The sequence below is a fragment of the Amia ocellicauda genome, chromosome 13, assembly GCF_036373705.1.
Source record: "Amia ocellicauda isolate fAmiCal2 chromosome 13, fAmiCal2.hap1, whole genome shotgun sequence".
In the NCBI taxonomy this organism is placed as follows: domain Eukaryota; kingdom Metazoa; phylum Chordata; class Actinopteri; order Amiiformes; family Amiidae; genus Amia; species Amia ocellicauda.
The window spans coordinates 13,209,555-13,229,289 of NC_089862.1; the positions used below are offsets into that span (position 1 = coordinate 13,209,555).

General features: G+C 42.8%; 1 protein-coding gene across 1 annotated transcript; it reads right to left on the reverse strand.

The window, feature by feature from the left end:
- Positions 1 to 1,316: 1,316 nt before the first annotated feature.
- LOC136766465 (circularly permutated Ras protein 1) lies at positions 1,317 to 19,668 on the reverse strand. Its single transcript, XM_066719930.1, has 20 exons — positions 16,944 to 19,668; positions 16,022 to 16,087; positions 14,955 to 15,119; positions 12,370 to 12,495; positions 12,106 to 12,192; positions 11,728 to 11,825; positions 11,362 to 11,541; positions 10,484 to 10,534; positions 9,401 to 9,490; positions 7,991 to 8,142; positions 7,678 to 7,759; positions 7,034 to 7,149; positions 6,760 to 6,844; positions 6,331 to 6,437; positions 6,018 to 6,130; positions 5,212 to 5,323; positions 4,919 to 5,059; positions 3,479 to 3,572; positions 3,211 to 3,261; positions 1,317 to 2,100 (listed from the first exon to the last, which is right to left on the reverse strand). Exons 2-20 carry the CDS (start codon positions 16,077 to 16,079, stop codon positions 2,005 to 2,007), a joined length of 2,004 nt encoding a protein of 667 aa, XP_066576027.1. The 5' UTR covers positions 16,080 to 16,087; positions 16,944 to 19,668; the 3' UTR covers positions 1,317 to 2,004.
- Positions 19,669 to 19,735: the final 67 nt, after the last annotated feature.

Sequence of the window (19,735 nt, forward strand, 5' to 3'; positions counted from 1 at the left end):
GCGGGCCCTCGCCGCTTGAGGGCGCCCTTCCTCACAGGCGTGTTTACATTCCGCAGAGGTGATGTCACCCAGACAGCTGTAAAGTTTACACACTGACTGCACCGAAAAGTGCATGGACATAAACATTGGCCCGGGCTGTGGCGAGCCGTTTAATGCCCGTGTTGTGATTAATATTTTTATCATTAGTGATATCCAATATACAGAGGGGTGACAAATTAAAGGAAAAACCAACATGTAGTGTCTCAGTAAGGTGTTGGGCCAGCACGAGCTGCCAGAACAGCTTCAATGCTCTTGGCACAGATTGTACGAGTCTCTGGACTCTACTGGAGGGATGAACACCGTTCTTCCAAAAGACATTCCCTCATTTGGGGTTTTGATGATGGTGGTGGAGAGCACTGTCTAACACGTCGGTCCAAAATCTCCCATAGGTGTTCATTGGGTTGAGATCTGGTGACTGTAAAGGCCATAGCATATGATTCACATCATTGTCATACTCATCAAACCATTCAGTGACTCCTCGTGCCCTGTGGATGGGGGCATTGTCATGCAGATTTAGTAACTTTAGTCTCTGTTCCTATTGAAACACGAGCCAGTTGAGCGTCTTTGTAACTGAAGCTCGTGCCATTTGTGCCCCAATAATGACCCCTCTTTCAAAGTCACTTCGATCCTTTCCTCTTGCCATCTTGATCCAAAATCTACTGGGCCTGCTCAGCATTTTTATATATGCCACAGAGCATGACGGGATGCTAATTGCTTAATTGTATTGTATTGTACACCTGTTTGGAGGCATTTGGATTTGTTACGTTCCTCCACTCATTTATTCAGGTTTTTCCTTTAATTTGTCACCCGTCTGTATATCAGTTTTAACATATTAGTTTGAACAGTAAATGTAAAAGTAAATGTATCATACTATATAAAAAGTAGTAAAAGCATGATTTTGACCACGATGGAAAAACAAACACTCCGATGCTAGGTACAAATATAAACAAGGTTTCCAGTGATGACATGTTTCTCATGAAAGATGTATGTGGTAGCGCATACAACTATGATGAGGTTTTGTTGTTAGATACAAATGAGTGTGAACAATGTGGTGGTGGTCAGTGCGACATAGAAGATTGAAGATTTAGGGCTGCAACTGTAATCGATATAAAATAGAAATAGGACTGTGAAGTACTGGTGAAAGTGAACTCCTGTCTTTTCAAACACAAACTGAATTAAATGCCCCTTTCACAAAGCAACCAGAATAATCAACTTAAATTGACTGTAAATGTGTCTGGGAAATAATGTAAATGTATGTATAAGACACACAAAGCATGTCAATTTAAATAACATTATACAAATATATATTCTCAGGCATTTTCAGAGTATTTCTTCTCAGGATATAGACAATAAGTTGAGCTACTTTTTTTGGATTTGCAAATGGTACATTCAGACTGCAAAGCCTTGCCAATCAAATGAGCTGTCAATAACCAGGAAGTCAGACAGGAAAACGAATAAAAAAAAAAAGGTGGTTTCATGAAGATTAAACCACTGAAACTAAGACACAGAATCAACAACACTGGCAATTAGACAGACGACACTTTACATTGATACAGAAATATTGTCTGTTGTCCACAGTACAATTATAGTTTGATAGACAGATTGTATGTCGGGACTGACTGGGGCTGGAAGGCAGAGGGAGAAATTGTCCCAGTTCAAGAGTAGGGATGTGCACAGTGTGGAGACGGCAGCAGGGGCAGAGTGATTGGTCGAAGAGTCTCTTAGCTGCCCTTTCTCAAACTGCCATTTTCTCAGCAGCAACTCATATAAAAGTTTCCAGTATTAAGCCTGAATGGTAATTGTATAATTGACCGTGATTCCTCCAGTGCAACTCCAGTGCATTTACTTCGCCTCACCATGTGTTGTGCTGTGCTGTACAGCTCTGTGCTAGTCTGTACTACATTCCCTGTGGTTTCAATGAGGTGCACTACAGTAAGTTTGGTAAGGTTGCATCTGTGCGGTGAATCACATGGCCAGGCTGGGGACATGGCATTTCCTCAGCACGATGCTCTTTGCCCTCTTCAGTTGGTACACCACGTTGGCTGCCTCGTCCGAAAGGCCCTGTGGAGAGACAGGCAGTGAGTCAGTGCTGGTACGGGCAGTGTAACCGTTGGGCAAACCAGGCGGTTGCCGAGGGTGCCAAAAAATAGTAAGTGCCCAAAAATGAGTCAACTAAAAAATTGAATTGTCACAGAAAGCTAGCATCTCCACCCTCCACTCATATTTTGCTGTGTTTTTTCCTCTTTAGTTCTTCAAAATCATGCACAGCACCTTGCCTATGTATGACCATAGTCCCCCTGCTCAAGAAAGCACATGTACAGGCCCGTCTGAAGTTTGCCAATGAACATCTGAATGATTCAGAGGAGAACTGGGTGAAAGTGTTGTGGTCAGATGAGACCAAAATCAAGCTCTTTGGCATCAACTCAACTCGCCGTGTTTGGAGGAGGAGGAATGACCCCAAGAACACCATCCCCACCGTCAAACACGGAGGTGGAAACATTATGCTTTGGGGGTGTTTTTCTGTTAAGGGGACAGGACAACTGCACCGCATCAAAGGGACGATGGACGGGGCCATGTACCGTCAAATCTCGGGTGAGAACCTCCTTCCCTCAGCCAGGGCATTGAAAATGGGTCGTGGATGGGTATTCCAGCATGACAATGACCCAAAACACACAGCCAAGGCAACAATGGAGTGGCTCAACAAGAAGCACATTAAGGTCCTGGAGTGGCCTAGCCAGTCTCCAGACCTTAATCCCATAGAAAATCTGTGGAGGGAGCTGAAGGTTCGAGTTGCCAAACGTCAGCCTCGAAACCTTAATGACTTGGAGAGGATCTGCAAAGAGGAGTGGGACAAAATCCCTCCTGAGATGTGTGCAAACCTGGTGGCCAACTACAAGAAACGTCTGACCTCTGTGATTGCCAACAAGGGTTTTGCCACCAAGTACTAAGTCGAAAGACTCAAATACTTATTTCCCTCATTAACATGCAAATCAATTTATAACTTTTTTGAAATGTGTTTCTCTGGATTTTTTTGTTGTTATTCTGTCTCTCACTGTTAAAATACACCTACCATTAAAATTATAGACTGATCATTTCTTTGTCAGTGGGCAAAAATCAGCAGGGGATCAAATACTTTTTTCCCTCACTGTACATACATATGTGCACACTAACCTTCACTGGGGCAGTCCTAGCCTGTGAAGATCCTTTAGATTCCTTGTTACTCTGAAAAGGCAAAGATTAGGTATTTAGAGGGGACGCCACATGAAAATGCAAAGGAGCCATTCAAGAGAGTCAGGAGAAAGTCAATGCGTATCTGTGACAGAGCTTGATGAGAAGATGCTTGCTTTCTTTCCCGCTCTGTACATTGCCCCTGTAATGATAAGACACTACACACACTAGAGAAAACAGACAAGTTTGTGTGCTGGGACAGCATCCTGACCTTGCTGTCCCCAGTGAGATCCTGGCAGATCAGGCTCATGGTGCTGATCCAGTTGCCATAGACGCACTCCTCTTTCTGACTGGGCTGATGTTCACTGGGGACAGAGGAGAGGGTCTGGGTTAGCACAGAGCAGGTACATGCAGGAGCACACACAGACACATGCAAGCACACGCACACACACACGCACAGTCTGATGGATCACTCGATAATTAGAACCAGCAGAATTTACTTCAGACCCCTACATCCCCCTCTTTTAATTCACTCAGTCTGTATTAAGCAGCCTTCAGGGCTAAATGCTTGGCACGAACACTATTATTACCTCAGCATAAACAACACAATACCTTCGACTATCAACCACAATATATGATGAACCTTGTGGGCTTTTGTTACAGAGACGTGGTGGGAGTCTTGTGGATGCTACTTTCGGTTAGTTTAGTTTACAGATTCAACTTTGTGCACAGTGGTGGGGATTGGTTCAGTGTGTTTTTCTGTGTACATCTTTAAGCTGGGGGAATGCATATATCAAGGCAAAAGGCTTATCTGTGTTCTGCTGGAAATGTTCGTGCCTAAATCCAATGCTTGAGGGAAGTAATGCTACTGGTTTTCATTCTGCTCTTAACGACTTATTTACTTAAGAGGTCAAAATTAATACCATCTTTCTTGAGTTTGTTTGGCAGGAAGAGGAAGCTTTATGTGCCCCTGTATAAGATGTGAAAGATATAAGACTTCTAAAGGGTAAGATAAGTTACAGTAAGTGTCAGCAAGAAATAAAGAGAAAAAATGAAGTTTGTTGATTGCATAGTATTCAAACTCAAAATTCGGTGGAAGCACCTTTGGCAGCAATTTCAGTCTCTAGTTTTTTTGGTGTAAGTCTCTATTAACTTTGTCTTGGTTTATTTATCGTTTATTATATATATATATATATATATATATATATATATATATATATATATATATATATATATGTAAAGCACTGTATATGCGACCCCAGCTGTGTATAATGAAATATTCTCTGTTGTTTTTTAAGTGTATAGTATCAGATCTTTCTCTTTCCACAACTACATTTTGGTCCTAGTTGGACTGTGTGTTTTAGCCACCGTCTGACTGTACTGTGTGATGCTGTTCAGCTGTTCGTGTTTTGTTAATACAATGCATTTGGAAACTATGGCAACACGCTCAGTGTGTTTTTGTTATCTTTATTATTCCAGGTCATTTCAAGGCCCTCTGCCTTTCTCCTACATGATACCTTATAAAGCCTTTGGCTCCAGTGAAATACTTGATGCATTTTCCCCCAATCCAAATAAGATCCAACCAAAATTCCTATAGTTTAAATACATATATTAACATGTATAATGTGTCATGCTATTATTCGGTCTGTAAACTCTACACATTTTCCAGAAAATCAAGATGAAAGGTTTGTTATTCTCCCCGCTGTTGTACCTGATTTCCTTCAGGAGCTCCTGTTGTGCATGAATCTGTCTCTGTGCCTCCAGGACTCTTCCCTCCATGGTGAGGCGGGCACACAGCTGGGCACAGTGCACCTCCAGCACGCCCATGTTCAGACTGCCCACCCACACCCAGCTGCAAAGAGAGGGGAGAGTGTTACGCTTATTGTGTGCCATCTGTGTCGTGGTTACAGGAGGGTTTTGCTTCAGTGTGTAGTGCTGTAGTGGGACATTGCAGTGTCGGTGTCTTGTGTTGCGGTGCGAGGCAGACTGGGAGGCCTGCAGTACCTGCTGGTGGTGACTCTTCTCTGCTCGTTGAGGATGCGCGTTACTTTCTGTAGCTCACGCGTCTTGAACTCCAGCTGCAGCTGAAAGGGAACTCTGTCCCTCCGCAGGAAGCCTACAAAGAGAAAGAGACCAACACTTGAAGACACATATTCTCTCAGGTGGCCTTTCTGTGCAGCTCTGCTCAGGACTGATGGTGCTGTACAGAGCCTTCAGTGCACATCTGTACCACATGGTGATAAACGATGTGTTAAGTGCTAAATGTGAAATGTTAAATGAGGTTAAAGTAGTCATCTGGATAGACTTTATCAACACCTTTGCCAGTTGTGAATATTTGAGTAAAATCACTGCATTCTCCTGTCCTTCCTGTTGAGACATGTTACTTCACTCAATTTAAACTCTGGTGAAGGCAATCTCTTTTGCAGATGACCTTTTTCAAGTGGGTTTTCATGAGTTGGATATTTATCATACTGCCTGCATGTGGTACTTTGATTTGTCAACATTACATTTAATTTTCCAGGCATCGGCCTAGTCTTGCACTTTGTTTCATTGCCCGTCTCCACCTGCACAAATGTAACAAGTGTGACTTTAGCACTCATGTCATTCAGCTTGGCCTAAAATATTCCCCCGTGGTACTATTGAGTAGCTTGAAATATTGAGACAGAAAGCAGTCTGTCAACCACTTCAGTTTCAGTACTCCTAATGAGAGTTTCTCAGTCTATGTGAGGAAAGTTGTTAGAGCTCTGTGTCAGACAGCGAAAGTGCCTTGTGTGTGCAGGCCTGTGCGCACCGGACTCGGAGATACTCACTGTCCACAGCGGAGGGCTGGACAGCGAACTCGAAGGTGATCTCGAGGCCTTCAGTCACGTTCCCGATCTCCCTCACCAGCTTGTGTGTTGAGTTCTCTTCATGGGGGAAGAACCTGAGACCAAGTGAGAAACAGGGAGGGAGAGAGGGAGAGAGAGAGAGAGAGAGTGAGGAGAAGTCACACATTTAGAAAAGCCCTGTTTACACACACACAAGTTCTAAACGCAGGTACAGTCATGACTGTGAGGTCTACAAGAATTATAGCATATCTGTCACTATCTGGGTCTGTGTCTCATAAACCCCTGGGACACTCACACGCCCTCTGTGGACAGCAGGGTGGCCTTGACGCTGGTGGCGATGATGTCGTCCTCTAGAACGGATTGGATCTCAGACAACACGCTGCTGGTGTTGACTATGTTCACCTGCGGAGAGAGCAGAGAGGGTCAGTAAGCTGGCTGCCATGTAAAGATCTAACCACTTACCAATGCTTTCTAAGTCTCCAGCTCACTACAAACAGGGCCCAGTGTTTTCTGCATTAGAGGAAATTAGTGGCTTTGTCAGTCATTGTTTGAATAGACCAGTTCCCACTTTAGCTCTATATTGACTATGTTTTAATAATATGTGTCTATTCATGTGTATCGCTATTAATTGTGAGACTCGTAGGGTAAGAAATGTAGCATGTAAAGCTCAGAAAGTTCAGTAACGCTTATAGGCACTGATTCATATAGGGTCCTCCTGACTCACCCTCCCTCCAGTGCGGTCGGCCAGCCTGCCCACCTCCACCAGTCTGCAGTCGGTGCCCTCAAAGGTCAGCACAGAGACGATGACCCTGCCAGGGTGAGAATATTAGCTCCCCGTGTCTTTGCAAATGGTTTGATTACAGACAAAGTGCTTGCAGTGAGATGCACAGGAGTAACACTCTGAAAACGGTGTGTGTTTTAAAAAGGTGAAGGAATCCTGTGAAGGTGCTGAGAGGCTCAGCGAGTGTGGGCACAGGGTAAGCTAAACTCCCACTCACCCCTTATTTGCGGCCTCCTCTGCCAGGCGGGTGTAGAAGTAGCGAGAGGTGGGCGTTGGTTCGTCCTCCAGGTCCCCCAGGCCGATATTGGCTCGTCCGTCAGTACAGATTATCACCTGGCAGAGAAAACCAGGTGAAGCCTCTGTGGAGCAATTCTCAGCACCAAGACCTTTCACTTTTAGTCTCTTAAACTATATCAACACCTCTCCCCACTTGGTGTACCTCCCTTGGGCTCTTTTTGTCCTGTCCTCTCTCAGCAAACAACCATGTTGATTTTCACACACACTTAGTGACTCCTTTCACAGTTGTGAACAGTCGTGAAAGTAAAGCACAGGAAGTATATTATCAGTATTAAAAACAAGCCGCGATATTGTTAAGCATACACTGAGTCTTTTATCTATTTCCTTGTTATTTTATGCAGAAAGACCTCCCTCTCATACTCACATCTCACTATCATGTGTTAACAAGGCTGCTGTTTAGTCTTTAAAGATCTATCTGGTATTCTTTTTTCTTAGAGGGGGAATTGGAAGGATGACAACAAGCACAAATTAGTCTACTGACACCTTGTGTGCCTAAATCACAGGCCTCCCCACCCTGCCAATTACTGGAGGTGGAAAGGGCAACTGGTCATGTTTGGTACCTACCTTTGACCCCATATATCTAGAAGCCATTGCAATGGAGACCAGTGCTGCTGGGCCAAGTGCTGTGGCTCCATGTTCCTGTAGTCTGAAGAGACATACAGACAGATAGAAAGCATAAAAACACACATTTCCACTCAGTTATTTACTTCTATTAACACAGTCATAGACAAAAACATTCACCACTACGCCCACTCAAACAACAAAGTGATAAGATTACAACAATCCTATTGGTGTGTGTGTGTGTGTGTGTGTGTGTGCAAGCAGGGGTATATCTGTGTGTGTGTTGCATTGGGTAGGGCTAGACGGAGAGACTGACTCGTGCACTCTCTGGTTCAGTGCCTTGATGCTCTCGGCGATGCAGTGAGGGGTTGTGAAGGTCTCCCCCTGGTCCTTCAGGTAGTCAAAGTCGAGCAGCCCCCAATCCCTCAGTGTCAGTGGGACCCCCGTCCCGTCCCCGTACACCGTCACCTGCATTGAAGACAACAGAGCGAAACCTTACGTGGAGATCCAGTCGTTCATGGTGAAGTCTGAAAGATCCCAGCTTCTCAACACCCATACTGAATTGGCAATGTATCCTGTGCATTCATAATTCTCTATGTGTAAAGGTGTTTTGTACTTTCTGGTGCTGATTGTTAATATTTAAGAGATTAAGAGGAACATTAGAAAGAAGCAGCAAACAGCTAACACCTATTACAATAACCATTTACACAATTAAGAGATTATACAAAAGCTTATAGAAGCACAAATGGGCAAAGGGAATAAGACAAAAATATGTCGAAGTCTTAGAACATTTGTTGACAGCAAAGTGTGTTTGTGTGTGTGTGTACGTGCGTGTGTGTGTGTGTATTCTCTGCAGCAGTGTTTCTGTGCATGTGTGTGGGAGTGGATTCTCAGCGGCAGTGTTTGTGTATGCATGTGTGTGTGTGAGTGGGGGGGGGTAGAGTGGTTTCTTATTGGCAGTGTTTTGTGTGTGTGCACATGTGCGTGCATGTGTGCGTATGTGTGTGTGTGTGTGTGTGTGGGAGTGGATTCTCAGCGGCAGTGTTTGTGTGTGCGTGCATGTGTGTGTGTGGGAGTGGATTCTCAGCGGCAGTGTTTGTGTGTGCGTGTGTGTGTGAGTGGGGGGGGTAGAGTGGTTTCTTATTGGCAATGTTTCTGTGTGTGTGCACATGTGCGTGCATGTGTGCGTATGTGTGTGTGTGTGTGTGTGTGTGTGTGTGTGTGGGAGTGCATTCTCAGCGGCAGTGTTTGTATGTGCGTGCATGTGTGTGTGCTTGCGTGTGTGTGTGTGTGGGAGTGGATTCTCAGCGGCAGTGTTTCTGTTTGTGTGTGAGTGTGTGTGTGTGTACAGGTTTTCGTGATTTATGGGGAACTGGTAATTACAAGGTTATTATGCTATAAATGTGACTTGTGGGGACTCTAGACAAAGTCCCCATGAGTCAAATTGCTTAAAAAACATATTAAATGATGTTTTATTGAAAATGTAAAAATGCAGAAAGTTTTTTATGAGGGTTAGGTTTAGGGGTAGGGTTAGGGTTAGGGGATAGAATCTATAGTTTGTACAGTATAAAAATAATTATGTCTATGGAGAATCCCCATAATGAGAGCAAAACAAACGTGTATGTGTGTGTGTGTGTGCGTTTTTGTGGGGTGGGGGTGGTTTTCAGCAGCAATGTTTGTGTGTGCCTGTGGGTGTGTATTTGTGCACTCCGGGGAGGTCACGTACCTCATCGTTGAAGGTGACGAGGGCGACCCGCCGGCGAGGGGAGGTCTTCAGCAGTAAGGACAGCGACCTATGGAGGGCGTCCTGGACACTCTGAGAAGGACAACAACCCGGTGAGTCAACTCAGACTCAGCCACAATGACCCCAGAGACGTACAGCAGCGCACAACCACCAGTACAGACTACAGCTGTACCTCACACGGCCTGCTTCACACTCACCTTGACGTCACATCGCTGCAGATTATGTTGGCGATGTGTCATTAGGTAGTTCCTGTTAAAAGCTATTAAACTATCACTTCAAACTGTGGTAGATATGTAGATGCAATTGATCAGTTGGATCATTTAGAAGTAAAATGTATTAGATCTGTCTCATGGCAGAAGGACAAATCTTGAAGTAAGATTTAAGTGCATTGAATAATGGGGTATAACAGTAACAGCAAAACAATAAAAGATTCCTGTAAAATTATGCAAATGTCACATAAACCGCTCTGGTTCTCAACAGCAAAACAGTCACTATTAGGAAGGGCACAATAAGAACAAAGAATAAGATGTAAAAACACTTCCCATGAGACTTCCACTAAAAGAGACTCTTAGTTGCAGGTCTTGCATCACCAACATTAAAGGTTTTTGATCCTATAGTTTGTTTTAAATTCTACAAATGTTTATTCAGCACTCAGATGACTTTGGGTTTAAAATAAACATATGCTTTACATGCAGCTTAAAGCAGATTAGATTTTCAAATAAATGATTAGGTGCTGGTTCATCTGTCTTTAAAGATCAAACAGCGGGGTACTAAGTAAAGCCTATTAAATCACTACATACTGCTTCACCAAATTAAGTAACATACCGACACCATTCCTGTCCTTTTTATTGTTCAGTTATAAATCCAATACAAAGGAGATGTCAGCTTGGTGACAGAGTGATAAAAAGGGTGTCCTTGAGTCAACCTTTTGTCTAATGTTGTACTGCAGGACAAATTACTTATCTGTCCAAGACTGCTTGCTTCCAGCTGTTTGTGAGCTACAGTTTATTTTGGGAAAGTAGGGGCCGAGTCAGTTCAGAAACACACTGTACGGAGGGACTGTACCTGGAGCCTGGAGACGTACATTGGAGTTTTTATATTGTTTGCAACAGGCACCTGTATGGGGAGAGATGAGGATAATATTAAGAAACTGCACACAGACAGACTGAAACACACACATACGTGAACAGACATGATATTTCAGGTTCTCTCTGCTTCACAAGATGTGTCCTGAGGAAGGACTGGGCAGAGTCTCATGTGTATGTGAGTCGTTCAAAATGGAGCTTCAGAAAAACACACAAGCAAAATATGATTTGTTAAACAGATGTGGAAACTGAAATAGGCCTGGATCAAATCAAAACTGCCCCTGAAAGTGAAAAACATCATGGTCTTACAGAAAGTGGCTTCAGAACTAAATTGTTGCTCGGTACAATTTTGTGATGATATATATATATACTGATATTTCAGTGTCAGTAAAAGATAGAGCAACTGTTCAAAAGGATAGTAAGGAGTATTAAAAGAAGAATAATTTAGAAAATGTACACTTAAATATGACTCAGTACTTTTGTTAATTACATTAACTCATCCTACAATAAATTAATAAATTAATCAGTTAATTCAAAAATGTATGAGTGAATTCTAATCAATGAAACCGCAGATAATGAGTAGATGAGTTAGGAGAGAGCTGAACATATAGAAGAGCTACTGCTTGTACTGTTGTTGAATCATAGCTATAATACGTTGTGTCTAAAATTTAAAACCCCTGACTCAGTGCTCTATTTCTTCAGATCTCTACACTCTTGTTCCATTTATTGACCTTCTCAAAATAAACTAGATGTTTTGCAGTCAGATGGTAGATATATACGGTGGTGGAGGCAGTGTTTACAGTGAGAGAGGCAGAGGCAGGGTGCAGTAAGCGAGTCAGTGTGGGGTTGCGGCCTGACCTCTGTCGTGACGCTCATGCTGCCTGAGATGTCCACACAGAACACCACCAGCATGTCCTCCAAGTTGACGTAGTCTCCATCTGCCTCCTCACTCACGTGCAGCATGTCTCGGGCCAAGGGGAGGCGAGGGCTCGGCTGGGAGATTGTGTTCTCCTTCCCACAGAACTCACAGCACCAGATCTGTGGCAAGATAATACACCATGATGAGGAAGCACCACCGCCCTGGCATTAGTCCTCCACCCCCTGCCATCCCCCCACCACACACACACACACACAGTATACATATATCAACTACACACACCCAGACTATAAACCCACTCACCTCCGTTCATGTCAGAACAATAAACACAGAACTCAGATACTCACGATGCTCTGCTGCCGATGCCGGGGCACGCTCAGACCCGACATGGCGGCGCGGCAGCTTTTGCAGTACAGCGGGCGCTTACTCCTCTCCTCTGCTGCCGCTGGAAAGATTAGAAAATATTGAATTCACAAGATTTTCGTTTCACACAAGACCAGCCGTTAAGTCTAAGTAAATGCTAAACTGGCACACAGTCACACACATTGGTACTCCCACGCCTTGGCACACATGGACACATGGACACACACTCTTCAGTGGGTATTGTGTAACTGTAGTGTTAATGAAAAGAGTATGGTTGGTTTTCCTTGTTGTGGTGTCTTGGTGTGTGTGTCCGCCACCGCCCCCGATCCCCTGAGCCCCCGGCAGCTGTCAGCTTATCTTACTGTTAGTGATGTCCACCAGCCGGCCTACATTCACTGACACAACATTCACATTGGCACTGAGCTGTTTCTCAGTGTTGCTGCAGGACCCTAAAAACAGAGAGAGAGGACATCACCCACTGCACAGGGACAGAGAGACAGCCAGGACATGAGACAGCACAAACACACACACACACACAGGAAGGACACCACACTATACAGAGAGAAGATAGGGAGAGGTCCTGATACATTACACATATTTTGCAATTGCTACATCCCACCACTCACCACGTGGGGGCAGGGGAGGCGGGGTGCTGGGAATTGGCGGCAAAGAGTTGGGCCTCTGGTATCTCTGTGACTTCGAGCTGCGGTCTCCGAGCCGAGGGGGAAGGGGCGGAGGGGTCACTTGGATATCTTAGGGGGAGAAGTGTGATTGTAAATACGCATGCACGCACACTTACACACAAACTCAGAGCCAGCCCTCCGAGGCTCAGTGATTGAGGTTAGTGTGCTGCTTTGAAAGCCTGTAGGTGGTACAATGTTTCCTGTGTGGTGCACAGCACAGACGCTGAACTGTTATTGTACCTGACCACCATGTATTATAGCTTTTTTCCTATTTTGAAATGTATTCCCACGTACTTTTGCTTTTTAGTTTTGCTTTGTTTATTGTACCCATTTGTTTTGAAAGAGCCCTGCATACCAAAATTAGCCAAACTGACATACAGAACATATACCATGTCATACAACTACAAAATGAAAAAAACAAACAGGAAAAAATGCTGTCTAACAAATACAGTCAAATGTGTCCACAGTTCATCCAGTCTGTGAGTGTGGGTTGTTTGTGTGGGACTTTATCTATTTATATCTATCTATATATCTATATCTATATATATATAGATATATATATATATATACACATATGTATCTATCTATATCTATCTATCTATATATATATATATATATCGTTACAGCATCAGGCATCTGTTTTAGTCTACAATTATATCTGCCCATGTTGTGTAGTGTTTTTTAACATTTGCTTGGGATTGACTTTTAAGGCCTAGTTTTGATCTCAGAACTGGTACCTGTTAATAGCTTAGTACCCTGAAGTATTCATGTCTGAACATTAATAATTTGATAAATTGTGTCTAAACAGACAGAATTCGCCACCGTACTGGAAACCCCCAAGACTGGCAGGAATCATAGAAATAATCATTAAACCATTTCCTGCCAGGCTACATTTACTGAATTTAAAAAGAAATAACAAATTTCTAAAGTTAAAAAATCAATACAAATAAAAGTAAAGATAGACCAGGATTACCTGAACATTGGGTTTTGTTGGGTGTTTGATTCCATATTCATTTTGTAGTTAAAACGAACCCTTTACTAGTATTATTTACTTGTTTTATGTATTTTGTTTTCATCTCTTGAAATGTCATCCAGGGTTAAACGTCATCATTACCCATCAGAACTTAATTTCTCTAGTTTGTTGTTTCAGTTACATGGTGTCTGGAGGCCATGGGGCCCATGCAGAACTAACAGCATTTTCTACGGGGTGGTTTGATGGTGTAATTTCCACCCGCTTCTGTATCTGTCTCCTTGGTTACCGATGAAAAGTTGTTTGGAACCACAGCTGTGGATAAGCCCATTCTGATGTTTATTATTGACTTTATCGTCCATGTATCTCCATTTTCAAAACCAGCTTCATCCAGTGCAGGGTACTGGTGTTGACTTAATCAGGTTGGCTGGTAAACACGTATATCTACTGTATATTTATTCTTAGAATTAAAGCAGCATGATGAGGGTTATAGTACTCACACTTTGCTGCTATTCACATCCTTGACTAAAAAGTTCAAATCAACTTTTATTGGTGTTGCCCCCTCAGTGTTAGTAATTTTGAGGAGATATATGAGAGTTGCAGAAGGGTACCACCCAAGAAGTGGCAGTGACATTTTTTTTTGTCCGAATTTATTTCGATTGTTAAAGGACGTTTACAGCTGAGAATCTTAATAGAAAAAAAGAACAGTGGAATGGGAGGTACAGATCGAATGGATAATCTGTAAAAAGGTTTTCCAAATCTAGGATTGTCTATGCAACAACCGTGAATTTGAAGGCCAATTCCAACTATTGTATATTAATTAATAGTGGATACCTATTCTTAGAATATCAAAACTAAGTTTCATGATAAATAGACTAAATAGACTATAAGAGAATTTAAAAATGGTGGCGAATGCTAAAAATGCAACTTAAAAGTATGATTGCTCCACCTTTGAACTCACCTACTAGTTTAAAATGTCGTTCTTAATTTTAAGGATTGAAATTAACAGCGCATTTCGAGCATCGCTATTGTTATACATCGAACACCCCCTATTGGAAATGGAATTCACAGCTTGCAAAATGTGTTCTTCTTAAAAAAAAATCCCACAAGCCCTCCAAAACGATGTTCAAGTGCAGGAAATTTAACTATAGATAAACTAGATAAAAAGTCAAAAAGAATAATAGAGATAAACATGGCACAGCACCGATGGAAACAGGAAGCTCTGTGGTGCGGTCAGCTTGAATTCCACTAGAGTGTCAGCTTTACACACACCACAGCACAGGGCAACATCACTGCAGTACAGTTCCTCACACAATGCAAGACCATTATACATAATACAGGTTTACTTCTTACCATAAATATAGGTGAGAGGTATTGGCTCATCTGAAGCAATTGTATTCTCTATATGTATTCAGATTAATATTGGTTTGATTGATAATTAAACCATACTTATTTAACAAATAACCTTTTTCAAGTACATTGAGCACTTTGTTCTGGAAAGTTCAAACACAACAGCACCACGGGTAACACAAGGAAAATGGAACAGCAGCTGCATTACCCGCTGGCCGGTTCTGGTTGCTGCGTGACATGCAGGAGATGCGGTTGTCGTAGTCATGGTAGTGACTGGACCTGGGTCTCTCTGGAAGGGTCTGTGTTGAATTCATCCTGGCAGAGCTGGCACGCATGGGCACTGGTGGGCACAGGGCAGCTGGGGAGCCTGGCACTGGAGCAAAGAGAAAATGAGCCAGGGCAGCAGGGACACATGGTCTCCACTGGCTTTTCAAACAAAACCACCAGAGGAAGCACATGTACTGTGGAAATTAAATGCAGCTCGCTTTTCGACTGGAAACAGAGTTATAAATGTTTTAAATAAACTGCCAAACCAGGCTGTAGAAGCTTATGCATTATCATCATTCAAAAATCAGCTTTCCGAGGACCATGGATCAACACACTACTAGCAATTAGGCAAGTAAGATGGGCAGAATATCTATTCCTGTTGTCTTAACCTTTTATAATCAATATACGGTGTCCATTGGTGAGACAGAGTAACACAACAGTAACTCAGTAATACTGAGTAATACCACATGAGGTGGGAGTGGGGATTGGGCGAGTTCAGACCAAGTTGCCTCAAACAGTGGGGCACTTGCCTACTATGTGTTCAGCTTCACCCCGTTTTCTCAGAAAAGACTCTTAGAATTTGTAACATCCTACAGAAGAACACGATGAGAAGAACAAGAGGTATATGGCTTTCAAATCATGAAGCAAATCATTCGTTCTTCCCATGCAACATCAAGAGGAGAGAAGATAAAAGAGATGGTATCTAGGCCGATTACTGTTAGGAAGCTGATTTATTTGAAACCACAATACTCTTTTAAAAGTCTTCTTTTCCAGATGGGTCTCTTTAACTTTGACCACACAAAACATCCTTGCATGTCTTGCACAATTCTAGTGAATCAGTATAGATATCACGGCTTGAGAGCTTATTAAAGAGAGACACGTTGCTCTAAGCCCACGTTATCCTCATTATTGAGCCTGCTTGCAACTGATTTTCATGATATGAACATGAATAATTTGCATATCTAGACTCTTTAGATGTTAGACTGTGACAGTGACAGGTAGTCCTACCTGGAATGCTGGGCTCTGGCTGCCAGTTACACACCACATGACTGCAGGCAAACTCCATCCTCTACCCTGGTCCAGGAAGAAAGAGAAAAAGAGATCAGGTGAGAAAGTAAGACAGAGAGAGACAGCGGGGTACTGCAAGATTGAGAAAGTGATAGGACGAAACAGCGAGGGAAGTGGGGGCTTAGCGAGAGAGAGAGATCGGCGAAGGGGTGAAGTGAAAAAGTGAGAGTGAGGGAGGGGAGAGTGAGACAGTGGGACGGTGTGTGGACTCGCTCATCACACTGAAACACTGTAGAGCGGAGCTGCTCTCTCAAGGCACACGGTGGAACACGGTATTCAGTTACAAAAGCACATAAGCTAGAAATGCATTATTTAAAAAACTGAGGAGCAATACTCTCTAAGCACAAGACATTAGTCCCTGATTAGGCTTCACACAGATAAAAGCTTTTAACCTCCAGCACTCAGCCCACCACTGCCGTTCTGCTACAGAGTTAAGATCCATATCTAGCACAGTCAGGGCATTAACCTGAGCACTGCACATCCTGTTTTGTAGTTGCACCATCACTTTACTTTAGTTTTAATGTTGTTTTTCTGTGCAGCAGTTAATTCAGTTGTGAAAGTACAGAATAAACCAAATCTAGCCGTGCCAAGTATTTAACCAACTCAAAATGAATTGCAAGGTTGTAGATGCATTGCCAAAGCTTGAACATGAAAGGACCAGTGTATGCAGCCAAAGAACATCAAAACAGTTACACAATTAAATAAAAAGCAATAAATAGAGAGCATCTTTCCCAAAGCTTTGTTGCAATAACGACTTTATATTGATAATCTTTAGAAATAACAACAACAGCCATTCTACTGCTCTATATCATACAGGGCAACCAAAAGGTGATTTATAACCAACAGAAACTAACTTCAGTACCTGTCAGAGACACACAGGGCAGAGACTGTCTTTCTTTCTGTCCGTCCCGAACTAGCTTGGGAGACTGTGTGTCCTGTCGTGGCACTTCTCTGTCTGTCCAGCTCCTGTGCATCTGTCAGTCCCGCTGCTCTCTTCACTGCCGCTCACAGACAGGACTCTAAGCAGGAAGTTGAGGCTGAGAGATTAACACAACGAAACGAAAGAAACAAAGTGTGGTACTGAAGGTGGGGGATTTTTTTGTCTTCTTTATAAGTCACACTTGCCCCATGCTGATCCCTCCCTCCTCTGTTACACCAGCAGTCAGACCAGAAAGGTTTGCTGCAGGAGAATTCAATGCTCTTCCTGTTCAGATACTGTAGATACTGGAATTAGTTTGTATTGGGCTGTCATTGATTACTTTCAAGGAGTTCCACTGTGGTCAATATTAAACACAGGCTTGCAAACTAAACTCAGAAAGAAGTCAGATTCTCAGATTCGCATTGCTGTGATCTTAGATATTAACTTGAACTTTATCATCACCTAAATGAAAGAAAAAAAACAGCTCCTGTGGCCGACTTCAGAAAAATCAGACTTCTTTAATCTTGTGCTGGCTGAACTTCAGGAGACAGTGACGTGGGAGGAAAGCTTTGCAAAAGTCACGCAAACGTTTCGCATGCATTTGCATCTCGTTTAAATGATATGTAATTGTGGCAAATCAATCAGTCGTCTCCGAGATCAGTCATGCTGATGCACACACACACTCACATCAACGCAGAAAAAATAAATCAAAAGAAAGATTATGATCGTTGAATCTACATTCTCTATGCAAAATGGACAGGCCTGTTACTGACAGAGAGCGCTCACACCCTGGAGTGCAAGCTGGCTGCACTGCTTCCTCACAGCTGGGTTTTATTCACCATATTAATGATAGTTATTGAGCCGCCAAGTCATCGCACAATGCAGGAGCCATATGCATGAACAACAGAATCCACAGACCAGAAACCAGCAGTACACACCTACAGTTCCTGAGAGTGCAGACTCTTCTGTTTCTTTTTTCCCACGTGACCACATATTTAACAGAACATTTATATTTAAACTGAACCATTTTAATTCTTTCAAAAGAGTTCCAATTAAAGGAGGCCATGCCACACATTTTTTTCTTTTGACTGCCAGAATCTTATTAAAATTATCAACCTCCTGAAGATGTGTTGTGAAAGCTGAGGTGACTCACAAGCTTCCACAAGTGGTTTAGCTTTCATGAGGCTATAAGCTAGTGATGATTTAGAGAAACCTGTAAACTATACTGTGACCCCCTCAGACTTGGTGTTGTGGACTCCTGCTATGAACTGTAACCAAAAACCAGAGCAAACCTGATGTATAATTACCCCACATTCCGAAAATGAATGGTTCATGTTCGGTAACTGAGCCATGCCACAGGTGTGCAATGCAATACCACTTTCACACCCGTTGGGTACACGGCACAGTGTAATTTGGGCTGCACAGATTAGCTGCTTAGTTACAGAGGGAGCTACTTGTTTGCTTTTTAATTTTAATCTGGATTTAAATAAATATAACCTTTGCTGGTGTAAAACCCTGTTGATTGGCTTTCTTTCTAGACAATGTACAACAATAACAGCACGAAGAAGAGCAACCACATTTAATATTATTATTAATATTAATAATAGAACAGTAAAAGGTTGAAAAATAAATATTCACTTTAGCAGCACAGCCTGAATTTGATACTGATTAAATCGTCTTGGTTTTTCGCTCATTTTCTTCTTCTGATCATTCTGCCCTCTGGTGTTTACAGTTCATTATTACCACAGAACTAGTTTCTTGTATATTTAAAATGAAGTGGAGCCTGATCCACATTTCTAATGTTTTTATCAAATGCATTTTATTTACAAGTGTATTAATAATCCTCTGACTGATTCATTTTATTAATACAGGTTTAATAAGCTGTTTAATAAGAAACAGGGGTTCATTACACGTTAAATCTGTGGCTTGGGGATACCTTTACAAATAAGTGCAGGCTGGTGGGGTAAGGTCTTTGTTTAACCTGTTTATGGGATAAAAGCTTAGACGTTGAGTATGTATGTTTAGTATAAGTCAAGGTATGAGTTCATGGTGGAAGAGATAGTGGATTTCCAATAGTCTACATTTAGTGTGACTGGAGTTGGGTATGACGATACCAACCCCATTAAAAGCCCTAAACTGATTTATGTGGTCTCAATAGGTCTTATAGTGAGAGGCTGCATAAGTTCTTTGGTCGTGGATGACAGGATATTGTGCTAATAGTCAGTGTTCGGATAGGTTTAATTAGAATAAGAATTAAACATGGATTTGCTGTTATCCTTGGATTTAGGTTGCAGTAGTGTCATATTTTGTTGTTATTAGCCCTTGCCACAGCCAGAATCCCAACCCTAGACAAGATCCCCGTTGGCCAGGTCTATTGCAAATTGAAAGGTCCCTTTAAAATCTGCAAAAACGCAGCCATGCTCCATTACTGCTGCAAATAACTATTCTCCTGCTGTGCGTCCATTATTGCGCAACTGAATCTAATCAGAGGCCATTGCTGTCGTGTGCGGGAGAGAAGCACCCAGATGACGCTGATCTAACACGCACAGGTTAAACCGCACACACGTCGAGGCTCCGCAGCGGCGCCAGTCGATGAATTCTCGAATCGCCGATTCCCGCACTTCTGCGCAGATCTGCGCAATTCCGCCGATCCCATTGGTGGAGCGGCCCAACGCGCCCTCTGTGTGTGTAGGCGCTGCGTGACTAAGCACCCTTATCACATGACAGGAGAGAAA

Coding starts and splice junctions, on each gene's coding strand:
- LOC136766465 (XM_066719930.1), bottom strand. CDS start 16,079: ATGGAGTTTGCCTGCAGTCATGTGGTGTGTAACTGGCAGCCAGAGCCC. Junction 11,826..12,105: donor GCTGGTGGACATCACTAACA/GTAAGATAAGCT, acceptor TAATCTTTCCAG/CGGCAGCAGAGGAGAGGAGT. Junction 7,760..7,990: donor CTGAACCAGAGAGTGCACGA/GTCAGTCTCTCC, acceptor ATGTCTCTTCAG/ACTACAGGAACATGGAGCCA.